The sequence below is a fragment of the Nomascus leucogenys genome, chromosome 25, assembly GCF_006542625.1.
Source record: "Nomascus leucogenys isolate Asia chromosome 25, Asia_NLE_v1, whole genome shotgun sequence".
Taxonomy (NCBI): domain Eukaryota; kingdom Metazoa; phylum Chordata; class Mammalia; order Primates; family Hylobatidae; genus Nomascus; species Nomascus leucogenys.
The window spans coordinates 12,366,398-12,386,886 of NC_044405.1; the positions used below are offsets into that span (position 1 = coordinate 12,366,398).

The 20,489-nt window shown below is 37.9% G+C and overlaps 1 protein-coding gene across 1 annotated transcript in view; it reads right to left on the bottom strand.

Moving 5' to 3' along the window:
* ADAMTS5 (ADAM metallopeptidase with thrombospondin type 1 motif 5) overlaps positions 1–20,489 on the bottom strand; it is a 49,723-nt gene that overhangs the window by 7,644 nt on the left and 21,590 nt on the right. The window contains exons 4-8 of the mRNA XM_003263811.3: positions 17,890–18,057; positions 8,907–9,190; positions 7,308–7,491; positions 6,407–6,582; positions 4,299–4,474 (exon numbers count right to left, since the gene is read on the bottom strand). Coding sequence (XP_003263859.2) covers positions 4,299–4,474; positions 6,407–6,582; positions 7,308–7,491; positions 8,907–9,190; positions 17,890–18,057 — 988 coding nt within the window. The remainder of the gene's footprint in view (positions 1–4,298; positions 4,475–6,406; positions 6,583–7,307; positions 7,492–8,906; positions 9,191–17,889; positions 18,058–20,489) is intronic.

A 20,489-nucleotide genomic window follows, 5' to 3' on the forward strand; every position in this document is an offset into this window, starting at 1 on the left:
TGAAATGAGGAATCAACTTTTGTCCACATTTTTGCCTTTTTAAGTAATTTCATAATAGGGTCCCTTCATTTTCCTAGTTATTTAAACAGGAATACTATTGGCTTGAGCAGTTTGACTGACGTGTGGAGCTGAACTGTCTCATTTCCAGTTCTCATTCACATGCTAAAAATCCAAGTGTGTTTCCCTTACTCCAGAGTTTCCTCTGAACTGGAAAGGAAGCTTATCGCCAAGGAAGCCCCGTCTGCAGGGCAATCTGTTCTACAGTGACAGCCAGACAGGTGACAAAGCTTCCTACAGTGTTGAAGAGAGATGATGCAATGCTCAGAGTGTTCCTTATTCTGTCTAACTCGATTGATTATTTTTATTTTTGTAGTACATTACAGATCAGATTTTGTTACAGATGTGTTTTGTAGTACCTAATATTAATAAATAATCCATGAAACTATAGTGGCTTCAAAGAAAGTCAAAAGGGATGTTGGAGAATTCCTTGAGGCCAGGAGTTTAAGAGCAGCCTGTGAAATACAGGGGAGACCTTGTCTCTATAAAAAGTAAAAAAGTTAGCCAGGGATGGTGGCGCATTGCACCACTGCACCATTGCACCACTGCACCATTGCACCACTGCACTCCAGCCCGAGTAACAGAATGAGATCCTGTCTAAACAGAAGGTAGTTGGAGATAAATATATCATCTTACACAAAATGAGTATGAAATGGGGATATATGACAGTATTTGAACAAGTTCACTTTAGAGCTGATTAGTGGCAGTGTTAGGCTTAAAAGCCAGGTTTGGCTTGATGCTGTGGCTCACACCTGTAATCCCAGCACTTTGGGAGGCCGAGGCAGGGGGATCACCTGAGAACAGGAGTTCCTGACCAGCCTGGCAAACATGGTGAAACCCCGTTTCTACTAAAAATACAAAAAGTAGCTGGGCATAGTGGCCCATGCCTCTAATCCCAGCTATTCTGGAGGCTGAGGCAGGAGAATCACTTGAACCTGGGAGGCAGAGGTTGTAGTGAGCCAAGATTGTGCCATTGCACTCCAGCCTGGGCAACAGAGTGAGACTCTGTCTTAAAGAAAGAAAGAAAGAAAAAAAAAAGGCCAGGCTCTTGACTCCCAATTAGTGCTCTTTTTCCCTATGTCCCCAGGCATAAAATCCTGACCCCTGCCAGCCATATGTTATAGCAGTTAAATGAAATTAAATTCTGGTTATGTCCACAGTTTAAATGATGCCCAGTAAGGAGTAAGTAAAATAAAGAATAAAGGGTAAGAAAAGCTTTTTTGGGTGTTTACCCTCGTTCCTTAGAGCTTGTCTCATCTTGATGAGAATTAGCACGATGGTCAGTATTGCTGCAGGTCTTCAAACTGAGTTTCACAAGCACTGGTAAACCTGAGTATTAGTGCCCTGATTTTTTAGTGCCTTAGTAAAAGATGATTCTCTTGATATTCCTGATTCCTTTTCTTTACATCATGCTTGGTATCATTTAAACTCCAGACACTAACCAGCTTTCCTGACTACCGTACATGAATGCAATTTTCATAGAACTCTTACAAAGTATGGCTGGCAGGGCAAAGGAATCTTGTTTTGTTCAGAGCTATCTGCACAGTACCAAGGGCAATGTCTGTCATGAAGAAATATATTCATTTATATTCAAGCATACTCTCAGGGAAGGGATGTTTTAGTCTGCTCCCAGCAAACAAAATACGTGGTGATATCAATTCATAAGAGCTGTGAAGAAACAGAGTGAGGTAAGAAGTTGCACAGTAGTGGCGGGAGTGAAGGAGATGTCCTCTTGTTCATTTATGATAGCCACCATCTGGGGAGGTGACATTTGACAGAGACCTAAAAGATTCTGGAAGGTGTACTGCTCATTAATAGCAGAAAGCATTCCAGGCAGAGGAAACAGCATTCTCATACCTGGTGTCATGTTTTTGAAGTGCCAGAAAGTGCATTCTGGTCAGAGCAGAGCACGAGAAAGGGACAGTGTAGAAAAGACATAGAGGAGGGAAGGGGCCAGATCTTTTAGCACCTTAGAGATTACAAACAGTCTTGGGTATTGACTCTAAGTAAGATGGAAGCCATTGGAGGCTATTGATCAAAGGAATGCAATGATCTGGTTTAGGTAATAGCTATGGCTTCCCCGGCTTGGTAAGACAAGATTGAGGAGCAAAGGATCCAGAAGTCAGTGAGAAGACTGCAGTGTTAGTCCAGGCAAGATGTGATGAACACTTGGATTGCGGTGGGAGTGGTCACGGTGGTGAGGGGATTCTGAAGATGTGGTGGAAATAGAACTGACAGGATCTGCTGATGGATGGATGTGGGGTGTGAGAGAAAATGAGAGGTGAACCATGACTCCAAAGTTTTGGCCTCAATAGCAGAAAGGCTGAGTTGCCATTTACTGAGATGAGGAAAACTGAGGGAGGAGTGAGTTAAGATTAGGGTCATATTGTGAATGGGCTTAAACTTGATGAAATATTTTAATATGTATTACCTCATTTCACCTTCACAACAGTTTTATTAACTGTATGATAATAATTACTACTATTTCCACTTTACTTTTGAGAAATCTCATGGTAAAGAAATTAGGTGACAATTCAAAGATCACATGTCTAAGGAATCATTGAGCCAGAGCTTGATTACAAATATTCCAGTATGAGATCAATGTTCTTTTTTATAAATCATATAAATTACTATGGCCTCCCTAAGTAATTAATTTGAACTACTCAAACATGTCATTTGTACCATAGTAGAATCTTGGACAAACCAATTTTCAAGTGGTTACATTGCATGCCACTTGTTGCTATAATGAATTTCTTCATCTTTTCATGTGAAAAATGTGCAGATATTAGTTGTCAACACAAAAATACTTAAAATGCTAAATTTAGCAATTTGAAAAGTGGTTTATAACTTTATATAGAAGAGAATATGTACCATAAAGTGTATAAGGTATTACTTTTTAAAAGTAATTTTGTTTCTAATTTGATTCCTGAATTCTCGCCTTGCCTTGCCTTGCCCTGCCCTGCCCTGCCCTGCCCTGCCCTGCCCTGCGCTGCGCTGCCCTGCCTTGCCTTGCCTTGCCTGCCTTCTTTCCTTCCTTCCTTCCTTCCTCTTTCTTTCTCTTTGTCTTTCTTTCTTTCTTTCTTTCTCTCTTTCTTCTTTTTTTTTCAAAGTGATCTGTGTATTCTAGGATTTCAGTTATGGTGTCTGCTCTTCTCTGGCATTCATCAGCCATGGAGAATTGGCTAACTCCTATATTTTCAGAGTCCATCTCATTTTTAAAACAGAAGGTTGGACTGATCATCTCCAAGGTGTTTTATACCTTTGAAACATATAAAAATGCAGGATATAATTGGGCATGCAGGGTTTTTGACATAGATGGTCTAACACAATTAGGTGAATAATTATTTCATTAGCAAATAGAATTAGTAATGCATATTTTAACTCAGAATAAATTTTTCAGCCATATATTTTCAAATCACATCAGAGAAAATTTATAGTTTTTTACATTAACATGTTTAATTATTTTAATAAATCCTATTGTTAATTTGGTTTGCATATTACTCTCAAGTTACAGACAACACAGGACGTACATCAATACAGATACATTTGACTAATAACACTCAGCCTAAGAGTGGTTTGGGAAGAAAAGCAAGCCTGAATTTTACCAGACTCTAGTCAACTCAGTCATCCTACTTGATAGCATATTTTATGCCAGAAATTGGTACTTATAAACTTGAATATTTAAAGCAAAAATCTAGGATCACAAGAGGAAGCAGGAGACAGACACTGCTGTATATATTTCTTTAGAGAGTAGATATAAACCAGGATACTTCACTAGGATTGTTGCCCACACCACTGCAATGAACTTACATTTTGCAAGGAGAAATATTTTCTTAAGGAACACACAGTGTAAGGAGAATTTGTTTTTAAAAATATAGTTAAGATCGAAACCAACCAACCTTCCCTAAATTATGTTTTAGGAATAACAATAGATCTGCAAGATATCACTAAAGCGGAATGTCCCCCACTTTTTCTTTTCAGTTTTCTGACTCTACAAGCTATTGATTCCCATGGCTACTGCAGTTTATCTGCTTCCAGAGGCGCCATGAGTTTTCCCTGAGCAACCAGAGTTTTATTCATCTCCTGTCTCTTCCTTCTCATATTTAAAATGTGTTTCTAGAGCCACGTTAGACCTCCTTGTACAGATAGCTTATGATGTAATATGAATCCTCCTGTATCAATTTTGCAAGAGTCTAAAGCTTTGTTCAATTTACATAAAGACAAAGGTTCTATCATATTACCTTTTCTTATTAAAGGTTCCAACAATCTTTGTACAGCTGGAGTTGTCTCCTCCACATACTCCGCACTTGTCATACTGCAGCTTTGAGCCAATGATGCCGTCACAGCCAGTTCTCACACACTTCCCCCGGACGCAGACGGAATTACTGTATGGCCTACATTCAGTGCCATCGGTCACCTGAATCATGGCAAAAGCATTAGCAGTGGGAAATGTGTGCGTCAGTTATTTGCTCCTTTGGTCAACTAGTAAGTTCTCATTTGTGATTTTTTGAGTTTGATTGGTATAGACAGTCCATTGAAAAAAAGCCAAAAAACATAGTTTCCAGAAGTATCTAACTGAAAAATCCTTGGCATATTGCCAGAAAGCAGATTTTGGATAAGCCTAGGTTACACATTGTCTCTCTTAAGCTTACCTCTGAATGTGTTAAGAGACACAAGGTACTCATCTTCGTTTTTGTATGCATAATACATTCTCACGGTACAATCTTGGCTTTTTACAATGGAAGTAATCTTTTCATTTAGTGTTTTGGACTATGATTTGTGTGCAGAACTGAATATGAGCAGGCTTGAGAATGCAAAGATCCTTCTTTGTTGCATAGTTGTTATTATAATGACAAATTTGAAAATCTAAGCTTGACATTCAAAACTATGTCATGGTTGGAGAGCATTCCCTATTGTGTGTTGAACTGTCAGACACTGAAACAGACACAACCAAATTAGTACTGAAAAAGGAGTCTGGGGAAGTTAGATGAGCGGACTTACTGGAAGAGACTGAATATCTTTTGAATAAACGGATTAGTGTATAGTTTAAAAGCTAGTTATAAAACAGTGTGTATATAGATTGTGGCTTGTGAATGTGAGTATATATAATATATATACACTCATATATATAAATAAGCTTGTAAATTTTATGTTTATGTATATAGAAAACTTTTTATGCATGTGTATGAGTATGTTGTGAATATGTGTGTGTGTGTGAATTGAAGTAGAATATACTTCATCAGGTTAATAGCTCTGTAGATGGTGGTATTTTCAGGTGATTTTTATGTTTTTACTTCTGTGTAATATTTTTAAATGAAAATGCATTATTTTCTAACAAAAACAGGATCTTTAAAAAATTACATAAATTGGACATTAGCTTGTTTTTCAATAACATGTTATAAATATCTGAAGGCCAAGTTTCAGATAACTTTTTTTTGAGACAGTCTCGCTCTGTCACCAGGCTGGAGTGCAGTGGCGCGATCTCGGCTCACTGCAATCTCTGCCTCCTGGATTCAAACGATTCTCCTGCCTCAGCCTCCCGAGTAGCTGGGATTACAGGCGTGAGCCACCACACCCAGCTAATTTTTGTATTTTTAGTAGAATCAGGGTTTCACCATGTTGGTGAGGATGGTCTTGATCTCCTGACCTTGCGATCTGCCTGCCTCAGCTTCCCAAAGTGCTGGGATTACAGGTGTGAGCCATTGCGCCCAGCCATAGGTGATTTTAAATGTAGTAACTGTTTACAAATTTGTAAATTGCTCTATAACACTGACCATAAGAATAAAACTCTGCTACAGATTTAGAAAATGCTCACTTGTGAAAAATAAGGCATGTTCCATATACAAATATTATACACATACACAAATATTACATATAACTAGAGGGACATTGATTCATATTAAGGGTTCTTGACTTATTCAAAAGCCTGAGTCAGAGGTATATGATCCTGAAACCCATCACCATGGCTCATCAAAGGAATTCTTAAGTAAACCATAGAAAAATAGAAAAAGTTTTCTTGCTTTGCAGTCTCCTTTAAAATGGTGCTTAGGACGTACTAGTTGTTTTCATGGTTACTTTAAAGTTAAGGTCACACTTTGCCTTCCTTGACAGTGAGTTACACCTTTTAAATATAGCTTTTAAAACATTTGCTTGTTCTGTTTATGAAATAATTTTTATTCATTGTGTAAAGTTTGAAAATACAGAAGTTATAGAGATGAAAATAAAAACCTTCCAAAATCTAACTGACCCCAAACTAATAACTGTTTACATCTGGTGTCCGCAGGCTTCATTCTACCAAATAATTTCCACCAGAACGCCTACTGCTTCTGGACAGTTGGTGTGTAGTTACCTTTGGAGAAAATACCACATAGTAGCCAGTGCCCTTGGCTCTGCAGGTCAGCTTGCACACATCCGCTGGCAGGACGCCTGCATATTTGGGAACCCATTCCACAAAAGTTTTGACTCCTTTTGCATCAGACTGATAGCCATTTTTGGCCTCACACTGTTCATGACGAAATGATTTACCTAGAAAACAAACATGTTACAGTATTACCTTATCAGTTCGGAAACTTAGATGTATTCTTGTGGGTTTAAATAGTTAATTTTAAGGGGAAGATGCAAAGGTTGTTTTGTTGTTGTTGTTGTTTTTTGCACAGTCTCTTTACTGACCAGTGCTGATGGATTTTATCTATACATAGAGTTCAAAATGGTGATTATTTGTTCCAATTCTCTGAATATTGCTTATAATAATAACTTAAAAATCACATATGTGGCCGGGTGTGGTGGCTCATGCCTATAATCCCAGCACTTTAGGAGGCAGAGGTGGGAAAATCACGAGGTCAGGAGTTCGAGACCAGTCTGGCCAACATGGTGAAACCCCGCCTCTACTAAAAATACAAAAAAAAAAAAAAAATAGCCAAGTGTGGTGGTGTGCACCTGTAATCCCAGCTACTCAGGAGGCTGAGGCAGGAGAATCACGTGAACCCATGAGGTGGAGGTTGTAGTGAGCCAAGATCGTGCCATTGCACTCCAGCCTGGGCAACAGTGTGAGACTCCGTCTCAAAACACACACACACACACACACACACACACACACACACACACACACACGTGTTTGTTATTGATCTGCATATTCGTTGAACTGTGCAGTATAAGATTAATATTATTTCCGCAGCTTCCCTTATTCATTATTGCTAGAATAAAAATGACACGTAGCATATGATGGTTGCTGACACTTGGGAGCAGCGTACCATTAGGTGGGCAGGGCATGAGACTGCAGGAGCGGTAGATGGCCCTCTTCCCTGTGCAGTAGCGTCCGTTGTTTCTGGGAGCGGGGTTATTACAGTGACGATAGGCAAACTGCACTCCTCCTCCACATGAGCGAGAACACTGGCCCCAGGATCCCCAAGATCCCCAGTTGCCATGGCTTGACGTCTGAAATAGAAAGTAGAATATAGTTTAACTCCGGTGAGAGAAAAACATTGTGTATTTGGAAATCACTTGCATTTAATGACAAAGTGGAAACTTTGTCACAGATACAGTTATATTTTCACTGAATTTAACATGATCATGCTTTGGAAATGCAACACATTTCCAGTGCTAAGCAATTCATCTTTTCCACGCTCCCAACTCCAGCACTAGAAGATCTGAAAGCATCATCCTAAGTACTGAGCACACCACAAAGATTATCACCTCCCGGTTTCTATGGACCATTGTAAATTATGTCTTCTAACATGGTCCATCTCTGTTAATATCACTGAACCATGGTAACTTTTTGTCCACTCTGATCTTGGGTCTTTATTGAAATGTATAATGCTGAAGAATCTGCATGGCACTGGGCATTATTTAATTGTGTTTGCATCTCTTTAGCAGTAAAACTCTGCAGTCCCTTTGTTGACATCCCGCATCCCGTCTGTGACCGACTCCATGACGTTCATAAATGTACCAGACCCAACTTGGCTTAATTACTAATTAGATGTGACAGATACTGAAATGCACTCATGCCATACATGCAGACACACCCCTTAGGGAAGGAAGAGCCCTTTTATGGCAACCTAAGTCTATTTCTCTGGAAACATTCCGGGAGGGAGCTTAGAGATTCTGAAAGGAAGAATATGATCAGCTGCTTTGCTGAGGGAATCTGTGAATTGCCTCTGGCTGACTGTGTCGGGTTATCTGATGATGCATGGTTGGGTGATACGCTGGGAAGACACAGGCAATGGGCACATGATAATTCTCTTCTAGAGACTTTGCAAATCTTGTGGGTTGAAAGCGAGCACATATTTTACTCAGGCCTTGAAAATTAATAGGGCAGTTGCTGACTTGAAGCTGGACTGTGTATATAGTGGCAGACATGTTTCCCCGGAGCAGCCATAAGTTACTTTAGCTCCTAAATTTAGATTAACTTATTGTCAAGGGGAAAAAAGTGACCATTCGGAGCTCACCAAATATGTACAAGGACCACATGTATCAGCTCTGCTATTACCTCCTTACTGAATTTAAATACTTATATTCTGATAACTTTAGCAAGAGAAGCTTGAAAGTAAACTTCCCAAAAGCAATTAATAGGGTCCTACCTGGGGTCTCCATTAGATAGAATCTGAGTTACATAAGTATTCCTTAAAAGATGTAAACTGCAAATAAATTCCTAGTATCTGCATTTTCCCCAGTAAATCTCGGATCACTGAGAATGGCTACTGCGGGTAAAAGAAGCAGCTGTAAATGAACCTCAAAATGAAAAGTTTTTAAATTAGAAAATAAAGCCTTCTGAGGACAGTGCCCATATCCGTCACAAGAATGAACTTCACTTCTTGGGCCTCCAGGCACTGACTGATGAGAAAATCACTTACTGAATAATATTTTTTCTTGGTTTTGTCCACACATTTGCCCTGCAGGCAGATTCTCCCCTTTCCACAAGGCGTCCCTTCCACGGCAGGCAGCTTCTTGGTCAGACAGACCATCTGGCCCTGGCGTACCACGGCACACCACAGGCGAGCGCAGACATCCATGCCGGGACACACGGAGTACTCGGGCCCGAATGTCAGGTTGCACTGCTGGGTGGCATCGTAGGTCTGTCCTGGGAGTTCTTCGGGGCCCAGGATCTGCTTTCGTGGTAGGTCCAGCAAACAGTTACCTACAAGAATAACAGAGATTCACCACGGCTCTGTGTTTAGGTTTCAAACTGCTAAAATCATGGATCTAAAGACGAAATGCCCCGGCTGGTGTTAGAGCATGAGGCACCCATGAATCTGCAGTGTAATGCTCTGGAGAGGGACTCCGTGGGGACGAGGCTGGGTGCCTCCTCGGACGCACGATACCCTCCAGGGTTCTCGGGGGTGATATGCTCCAGAGTGTCTGTAACAATAGAGGTGAGGTTGGCAGGGGTGTGATGGAATAAAATGATTTTGTAATGATTAGTTGTGAAAACAACCCTTGTGCTAAGGCACTAAACAAAATTGGGATGGACCTAGAGGAAATCAGATGGTGAATTTTAACAATAATAATAATAATGATAAGGAAGCATTTACTCTACCACTTTGAGAAACAGAGTTTGTCCTTGGCACTCTATCTGTATAACCCGTTACCCATTTCTAGCTCACCCCTTCCCCATGTGCCTATCACGTCTCCTTTCCAGTAATTCCATAAATAATAGCCAAGCTGGCTCCTCATTCATTCTTACAGTCACTCGACAAGCATTTGCTCAGCACCTACGATGTTCTAGAAAATACACTAGGTATCTGAAATACAGAAAAATGACCCAGATCTACCTTTGAAGGCCTTCCAATAAAGTCAAGGAGATAAAGTATTTCTCTCAGACAGATAAAATTTTAATAAAAAGTTTTCCAGATTCACAGAACAAAGGAGCAGTGAAAAAAGAAAAAATAGTCTTTGATAATTTAGGATTAGGTTAGTCTTTATACTCTTTGCTTTATGTCTATTTAATGGAATTGGTGTTTGTTGAGTATTTGGATCTATCTGCCGAAACAAGGTAGGCATCTCACTGCATCATATATGAGAGTGTACAGGCAGAGGGGTGAGATGGGGAATCCACAGAAGCTGGAACATGGATGATGAGGATCCAAAACCTTAAATTTGCTTCCTCGTCCTCTCCTTCCCCTCCCCGCAAAAGCTTCCCTAAGAATCCCTGGCCAGTGAGTTAACATCATTAATTTTCTTTTGTCACCCACATGTGCATGCATATTGCCCATCTGTTTCTGTATTTTTCTGTTTACTTGATTTTAGGATTTACACAATTATTATAATAGCAATAAAATAACAAATATTTGTTACACACACTATTCTCCGTTCTATACATATACATGAGCTCATTTAATCCTCACCACAACCCCATCAGGCAGATTCTAGTGCATATTTTATTTATCCTACAGATAAGGAAACTGAGGCCCACAGGAGGCAGACCAGTTACCCAAGGTCACACAGCTGTTATGGTTTCATGCTCAGAGCCTGCCCTTCTCTTCTGACGCCATATGGCTTCTGTTAGCATGTGAGTAGCTGCCTGATTGTATTGCTGAAGGGCAGCCATGTGTAAGGATCCTTTAAGTGGTGGATATTGAGCTTAATGGAAGAAACACCCAGTCTGAAGTCTTGCTCTGGTGAAATACTAAAAGGTTGAGTGCTACTTGGCTAAGTTAGCTAACCTCTCCCTAATTTATTTTCAAGATCTGCATAATGCTTCTCTTCTCACTGTGATACTGTAAATGTGAAATTAGCTAACAAAGATACTAAGGGTGACCAGAAAAATACAAAGCAATGGTAGTTCTATCCCAGCGTATTTAACAGCCTTTTAGATGTATTACAGTTATTCTTTTTATTCAACAAAAAAGTCATATTCAAATCCTCATGTGCCACTGAGAAATAGAATATTCAGCACATTTTAAGTATACTGTAAATTTTTTAAGGACTACATTCAAATTTCTTCAAAGTGAATACCTTAGAATTTGTCAATCTGTGTTGGGGGCATTATATGAAAATTAATAAAGAGCAAAGTTCCTATTTAACTTCTGAGCCAGAACGTTTGAAGAGGTAAAGCTTCTTAAGGCAAGCCAGAAAAAGCATTAAAAATAAGTATCCAGCCAAAGAGAACTTTGGGAGAAAAACACCAAGTTAAAAGAAAAACATGAACATCAAGTCAATAAGAAAGAATGATAGTAAAAGCTCACTAAGCTTTGTTTATAAGACAGAGTGCGATTAGGGCTTCAGAACTCCACGAAAAATGTTATCTTCACTGCAGAATCACAAAAGAAGTACTGTGTACACTGGGGATACTTGGCAGATTGCTGATGTTAGAAGACTGTCAACAAATCTCTGAGTCTGCAATAATGTTTTCCAATTCTTCAAAAGTGCTGTTTTAAGAAAGTTTCTTTAAAAAAATTTTGCTAAAAAGCACAGACCGTAAGACTGGGTAACTAAATATTAGCTAGGAAGTCTTTACCATGTGTGCATGCACATGGCATGGATCTACCTCATTTTTCTGGAGTCAAAATAACTCACCACCTGACTATGCATACACAGTCACTGACACCTGTTCTACCTCACTAGTAGATGACAAGTGAAAAAGAAACGTGTAATGCAAACAATTTGAAATCGGCTTCCAACAAGGAGACTTCAAGATGTGGCATCTCTTTAAAAAGCTTAACTTAGAACTGTAAGTTTTAAAAATAAATAACACATTAGCTTTCTATTCAAAACAAGATATATCAGCTCTGTAATTTTCCCTTAGAGGTCATACATGTAGAGATGACCTTTTCTTGCTTAAAATAAAACATTTATTTCAGAATTGCAATTAATGTGTTATGCCAATGTTCTCAGTACTAGGATTTGTAGCTGCATCAATTTCTGTTTATGCCAAAGTATATATGATTTCATTTTTACATTGAATTATGTCCTTTTGCAACAAAATAGGTACAAGCATCTCTACCAAATGGCAGAATGGTGCCAAGAAACAATAACAAAAATCAGTACAGAGCCTAAGTCTAAATCTCACAGTATAAAATGTTTACAATCTAAGTAATAACAGATTGGATATACATTTTATATGTTTAAAAAATGTATACAGTTTGGGGAAGGAGTAAAAGGGGAAACTGATCAACCTTTCAGTATCATTTCTAATGACCTCTAGAGGCATCCAACCTACTGCTGATTTTTTTCTTAATCTGTTTTACTTTTATCCTCAACCACTTCTTCACATCTACTTCACATATTTTCTAATTCATCATAGTCTGAAATTTGATCCGGACCTTGCTGAAAACATTTTGTGTTTGGTCTGTTCTATAAATTGACAAGTTTCTTCTTCCCTCCTTCCCTCCCTTTCCCCTTTCCTTCCTTCTTTCTTTTTTTTAACACTGTATATATATAAAGGGATAGACTATAAAATAAAGTCAGGCCAGTTGCGATGGCTCATACCTGTAATCCCAGCACTTTGGGAGGCTGAGGCAGGTGGATCACCTGAGGTCAAGAGTTTGCGACCAGCCTGGCCAACATGGTGAAACCCTGTCTCTACTAAAAATACAAAAATTAGCTGGGCATGGTGGTGGGCACCTGTAGTCCCAGCTACTCGGGAGGGAGGCTGAGGCAGGAGAATCACTTGAACCTGGGAGGCAGAAGTTGCAGTGAGCCAAGATCGCACCATTGCGCTCCAGCCTGGGCAGCAAAGAGCGAAACTCCATCTCAAAAAAAAAAAAAAAAAAAAAAAGAAAAGAAAAAAAAGAAAAGAAAGTCAACAGGAATGTGTGCATATTGCATACATGTTTTTACAATTCATGTTAAACGAAATGCTTAAAATGAGGCAAAAAAATAAAAAGTAAAATGCTGTGATTTGAGACGAACCAGTAAGAAAATGTGTTGGCGGAATTCCACTAAAGGTGTTGGAAGGAATGCCATGCCTCCAGGAAATGGAACAGAAAAATCTCTAGTTTTATGTGTCTGACTTACAATACTATTTGTCTCTCATGTTAATGATTAACCAAAGTTATCAAAGTTTTTTTTTGTTTTGTTTTGCTTTTAGATGGAGTCTAGCCCTGTTGTCCAGGCTGGAATGCAGTGGTGCAATCTCGGCTCACTGCAACTTCCATCTCCCAGATTCAAGTGATTTTCCTGCCTCAGCCTCCTGAGTAGCTGCGATTACAGGCATGCGCCAACATGCCCAGCTGATTTTTGTATTTTTAGTAGAGACGGTGTTTCGCCGTGTTGGCCAGGCTGGTTTCAAACTCCTGACCTCAGGTGATCTGCCCACCTTGGCTTGCCAAAATGCAGGGATTACAGGGCGTGAGCCACCATGCCCGGTCTGAAAGTTGTTGTTCTTCATTGTTTTCAATTTTTTCTTCCCTATTTCTAGCACTAAAATTATTTCCATCTTCTCTTTCTTTTCAATATGCAGGTATGAAATTAAGCATGACCCAAATATTCATGATCTAGGAGAAATCAATTAATGTTCCTAACGAAACTCATACGAAGAAGCCTAACACCACTGCTTACAATCTCCCTTTGCTTCTGCTCTTCATCTCACTGCCTTTGCCCCTCTGCGTTTAGGTCTTTACTTGAATGTCTAATGTTAAAAGAAAAATGGGTGCATTTGCCTGCTCTTTGATCACTCATTTTGGGCCCAGTGATACAAGAAGGAACAAGAGCACTTCAAAAAACCAGACAATTGTCGAAAAGCAGTTCGAGGGGTCTGGGTGTGAAACTGTTAGATGCATTAGGTATACAGTTTAGCAGATGCAATGGCAAGGAAATTAAATTAAAGATTCCCTGTGATAGAGGATAAAGGAATGTTTTTAAAAATATAAGTCACCATGGCCTTAAACTGTATGTCTTATTTGCACACTCTACTAAAGAGCATATTTACTATGAAAATCAAGATACAACCATAGTGTTGGCTTTGAATTTTATTAACGCCACCTTAAAAACTGATGTTAAGCTCTCCTGGCTAGCTTTACAGTCTATACTTAACAAAAGATTCGGAGAACTGGTTTTCCAATATCATTTTATGTGCAAAGTTCTGTGTTCAGTTAAGTGGCTGTAAACTTAGCTCTTTACACTACATGACGAATTTTCAAAACCATCTATAGATTTTCCTTAGCAACCTGTGTTGTGAGTGTTCTTGAGCTGTATCTACATAAGTCATGGCCTTTCTCATCATCTGGCACTGTTGACTCAGGGATACAGCAGACACAGCTATCTTTTCTGGACGCAAGGTTAGTAAGCATTTGAGAAAGGAAATTCAATAACCTGCTTTCACTGCACAATTTCTTTGTCAGTGCTTACCTTTAGTTTTGAGGATCATACTCCTAGCCAGCTTGCCTAGAGCTAGCTTGTATAAATACTGCAGAATGTCTACAAGTATCTTGGCCAAGGTTGGGAGTAGGGGGATCCCATGAGACATGGCTTCTCCTTTTCTGAATCACAAATCTACAGATGCAGTGACTTTAGAGTGAGCACACTGGTTTTTCAACCATAACCTAATTGCTGCATATTTCTTGTTGGAACTAAATCAGGAAACACTCAGTACTAATGAATTTACATTTGGCAGTGGACGAGTGCTACAAATGTCCAGCGACTTATGGCTAATAATTTTAAAAATAAATCAAATGCTTTGAATTTAACTTTACTCTCCGACCTCATTTCTCCAGTATTGCTGAAGGTGAGAGGGGGTGGGGTAAGATATTAGACATAAATGGAATTCCCATTTATAACGTACTCTTTAGGTACCATTGACAAATTGTATATGTGTTGTGAGATTACCTGCTTAAAAATAGCAATTGCTTTTCTGCCTTTATAGTGGTCACAGTTTAACTTTCCTAGATAACTGAAAATCATTTTTTTCTGTGTGTCGATTATTGTATCATGCTGAAATATAGTACTAACTTGAGGGACCGTGTTGGTGAGATAGGGTTTTTGACCTTTAGAAAATGGTACCAGACCACTGTGCCTTTCATGTTTTTGGGCTGCTATTTATAGCTTTTCTCTTATTGTTAAATAATATCATTTCTTGCTCTCAGATTACCTGTCTAAAGTCTCCCTACCCTCATCCATCATGACTATTTTGTTGCTTAAAAAATTGAGTGTCCTAGAAAATTAGAACAGAAAAATGGTAGAACTGTAAAATACGAATAAATGGGCTCTGAGTGGAAGCCTGTGTAGCTTTCTATGAGTAAAGTTAAAAGGTTTTATAATATAGTTTTGTGACATCGTTTAGTCTTCTAACAAAGATGCATCTGTTTGTTATTCTATCATCTTGGACTGTGACTGTCTTCTTAGTTCTGTCTCATGCTCTGTAGTTGAAATGTTAGCACCTCAATCATCTCTAAAGTGGGTTTAGTAGTTTCTATGGCCACACTTTCACTTACATTGACTTAAGTCAGCTTTTTGGTTACAATTTAAAAGTTATTTCAATTCATCTTTAAATAATAGCACTACAGGGAGTACCACTGTTTCAATTCTGAATCTGAGTATGCTCATTTGAAGCGAAGCAAGACATAACTGAGCTTTGTCATTGTGCCACACTGCTTTTCTTTGGTTTTTGTTATTTTGAAATCACTTTATTCATGTTATAAGCTACTGATAAAATAGGATTATTTTTATTGAAACAAAAGGCTGCCTAACCAAACCAACATATTCAAAAGTGAGAAAGTCTTGATTGGATGAAAAAAATTAAATAAGTAAACTGTAAGCATATTCTGCTCAAGGAATTTTGATAATTGAATTTATTTAATATAGATATGAGAAATTTAGATACTTTTTTATTAGTGCAAATGAACAGGATCTATTTCTATTAAAATTATGTTCTTAGTTGTTCTCTATCATGAGCCCTTTGGAACAGAAACAGAGATATAAAAATATGTAAATTTGTTATAAAGTCTTTAAAAAATCAGAGCATGGACTCCTTTAAATATAGAATTAATGTTAGAAATGAAGATAATGCTGAAAGCATATTTACTGCATATAAATTAAGATCACAAATTCCATAAACGTGAAATAAATGAGTCATTTCAAAATTAGGAACAAAATTCTCCACAGCATTGTAATTAGCTGACCTAATACTTGCACAGGGAAAAAAATTTGGTCTCATTTTAGCCATAAGTATTTGCTGCCTTAGCAACTAAATCCATTCATTTAGTGATTCAAGGTTTAGCTCAACTTCTTGGAATGTGTAACGTGTGATTTTGAAATAAAATATTAATGTTATTTTATTTTCAGAAGACCTGAAAAGAAGTAAAACAGGAAAGCAATATTATGCGTAGAGACTTAAGATTCCAACCAAGAAGGACTTTATGAGATATTGTCCTGATGAGTGTAGATAGGATGATAGTAAGGTAACATTCATTTTAGGACTTTATCTGCATTTAATCCACAATGTAAACTGAGCTAAAGATAAAATTACCATAGTATTATTGGTCTAAAGAAAAAGCTTCATACATTAATTCTTATTGTTGTTTCTAAGTCTTTAAATTATTGAGATATTTCTTCAACTAAAAAGGAACTTTTTTTTCTGTATTGAGATATATTTTAAACCAAGCTGGACCCAGATTGCTTTTCAAAATGAGACCTGCAAATATGTAGTAACAGGCAGCTAAAGCCTTACCTGTTCACCACGAATGGAGCCAGAATGAGTTAATGAACATATTTTGACTCCATGGTATCAGAGAACTGTGCAGCTGAATTTCTTTATGTCTGAAATAATTTGAATTTTTCCATTGTTCTGGTATTATGTAGCCACAGTTCAAAACAGTCAACATACTAAAAAATTATGGGACATTAAGTCATAAACTTTGGGGAAGTGGGAAAAAGACAGTTTTCATAGATTATTCAACTTTGAACCGTATATCATGAGATAATTTTACAGAAAATTATTATGATCAATAATTTCAATTTAACTATTAGTTTTAGAAACACAAATTTTAAGAGAACATAAAATAAATGAGATATGTCCATTTCTATAAGATAGGAAATTTAAGCTACATAATGTCTGAAGATTCTTTACAGTGCCAATGCATCTATCCTCCTGTGTTTTTATTATCTTAAAGTACTAAAGAATGCCAGGAAATTTGCAACAGCTTGTTTCAAAGATTACTTAGAGGTCAGAATTTATTATTTCTAAAAATTGTAAGTTCTTCAGTATTTTAATATAATTTACAGCACTAATCCTAGTCTTACAGAATTTAATAAAGTATGCTGTGCTCTTGAACTATATTTAAAGGATAAAGCCAAAGATTTTCTTTTGAAGTTCTTAAAGTGTTTTCCCATCATTCAGATTTCTTTTCTATTTCTGTTCTGCAGTTTTTACTCTACTTTCAGGAGAATCTGCTATGAGGATAAAACCAAATTCTTCTAGTCAGTGCAAATCTAGAAAGCTTCCTCTTCTGGGTTTATGTTGCCATAAAGAGAATCCAGTAGAATTGTCACCTACACCTTAACTGCACCCCCATAATAGGCATGTAACAAATAATTCTGGGAGTCATATTAATAGCAGGGAAACCAAGATGTCTGCCAAAGTTCTCACAGGAAGCTAGTGGTAAAAGAAGGAATAAAAGCCAGACTTTCAGGGCACTAGCTAGGCATTCTGTGTGGTCTTCCACACTGCTTCTCCTTTGAACTTTTTCAATTCAAAAGCCAAAATACCATAGCTAAAATGCCACCAAGGACGTTGGCAGTACATACCCACACATGATCAATTTCCTTGGTCTTTCTTCTGACACTATCCAAACAACTATTGTCTTAGAGGGAAAGATGAATATTATGAGGATATAATGAAGTCAAACTCCTAAGAATCCCAAATCTTGTTTCTCAGCCTGTGTTCTCCTAAATGATACATACCATGGCCATCATCCAGGAATTCTGTGATGGTGGCTGAAGTGCATTTGGACCAGGGCTTAGACGCATCAATGCTGGTAAGGATGGAAGACATTAAGCGCTTATCTTCTGTGGAACCAAAGGTCTCTTCACAGAATTTGGAATCGTCATGGGAGAGGCCAAGTAGATGTCCTAAGGGAGACAACAGAGGAAGTACACATAATCCGTGATTGTGTATTTCTGTTTTTTCCATGACAATTATGCTAGGGCTTGATTTTTTTCCCCTAATTGTAGATGAGTTCACTTTAACTGCTTTCTCACCCAGAGACTGGACCTCCAGGGAAATAAAAGTTGCACGGAGATAGTGTAGCAGTTGCTTTTGGTGAACATTTCGATGGAAACTGAAAAACTAAAGAGTAGATGTTCCCATAATTCATCTGGATCACATATGCTTAATGACATGTGGAAACAAAGCCTTATTTAGAATCTAGAGTTTGCGAGACAATTGTGGGATTATGTCATAGCCCTCACCACATATCATTTTTATTGTCTAATTTTCTGCCTTCTCTGATCAAGCCCCATGAGATCAAAGTGCATTTGCTTCCATATACTGTTGAAACCTCTGTATTGAACTTAGTGCTGTGCAAGATGCAAACACTTAATAGATGGTTTTTGAATGTCAGTGACTTATTTTCTTAGTCAAGTAAATAGGTGGCTAATAAAAGGGAGGACTAGGGGAGACGAAAGAGAAGTGAAATGAGGAACTTTCCGGTTTCATGCAAAACTGAGCTTGCTTCATCCGTTCCTTTCTTTTGGTGATTTAGTGAGTTATAAATGTTTACTATTGTCACGAACATATAGCTCATTTTGAAAACATACCCATTTACATTTTAAAATGTCAAAATACCAATAACATGGAGTTTGAGAGCTTGAAGAAAGGACAGCTTGGTTTCCCAAGTGATTGTTGTGAGTGTTCAAAACCACTCAGCCAGGTGTTATTTGTGCTTAAGCCTCTCAACGAACAATGTTCTCTGCAGTTCCAGTCAAGCTAGATATTATTTCACAGAGCCCATAATTGCATTCTTATAATCCAAGTAAATTGCTTTTTATTACATAAGATCAATTTTCATGCAGGCTAAGGATAAAATGATATTCCCCAACAAATTTACAATGCTACTTAAAACATCTAGGACAGTAGTTTGAGCAATTACAAACTCTAAAAAGTAGACAGCAAATCATCCTAGTAGTGTTTTTTAACAAAGTTTTCTAGAATCATACACAAACCACTAAAACGAATGTAGGAAACACCGTAGCAAACTGATGACTACCTTCTCCTTGGGATCTTGAATGCCAAATGCAGAAAACTTTGGCCATTCTAGCAAAAGAGTCCAGTGTGCACCAGTAAAACCCAACAGAAATGAAATCTTTCACTTTATATTCCAACTACTTTGGGCCAACTTGTTAAATCACCAACACCTCATAACAAAATTGTCCGCTGAGCAACTGACTGCTGTTATGGTTGAAAATAAGTGGCTAGGGCTCGGTGACCTTCCAAGTCTCCACATTTTTATGTTATTTATCCAGATATTTACTTCGACAGCATTTACTAGGCTAACAAGTTTTCTCTGGGAAGTTCTCCCACCACCACTTAACATTTTGTTTGGTCAGTAGCATAAGTGTGCATTATAGTCTATATATAAAGTATGTCCCAAATAACTTGCAAAGGAAATTAGCAGGGGCTCATCTAATTTTTGAGTGTTTGTTGAGTTTTTCAAGAAACTCACAGCTCACAGAAAAAAAAAAATAACAGAATCTTTCATTCATGTACTATTAGAAACGACTTAAAGTTACTTAGTACATGAAATACTTGTTGATAATGCACTCTACACTTCCTGAAATTTTCCAAGATAGAAGATTTATCAGTTAACACTGAGGGATATGGTGGACATTTCACTCTTGAGTTTTTTCCTCTGGCATAGAAGAAAAGTGTCTCCAAGTGACCTCTGCAACATAATATTTATTTGAATCCAGGTTTTTACTTAAAGAATGTGACGAATACATTCTACTTCATAGGGTATTTATATTTATTTAATGAAGTAATGGCCTTTCCCTCCAAATCTATATAAATACATAGCACTTTCCATATGCCTTTTTATTACTTTATCAAGAGATTTTCACTTCATTTGGAGGGTAGATTTTATAATTCTGATTTAAAATATAGGACACATGGCAGACACGAAATTCACTTTGAGGGACCTGAGAAAGCACCTTCATTCTTTCTTTCAAACGGAGAGGTGAAGCATATAATTTTAAAGGTTTCAATTATGTAAGCAAGTCAATTTAATTTTGAAATATTTTGGCATCATTTATGAATCTTTTGGAATGCTAGTTAATACAATATTATGACTTATATGCTCCCCAAATTTACTCATTTTCCACTGAAACTTAATTGCCACTGAAGATGCATAGAAGAAATTGCACTGCGAAAGACTGCCATTCAAGCATGAACAAATCTTCGCTTCACCTCAGCAAGGGGATGTGACTTTTGTAAGATCTCCAAAAGTCAGGCAGAAACAGCCTGCTTAGAGTCAACTGAAAGAGATCCACTCTTTTGAGGGCGAATG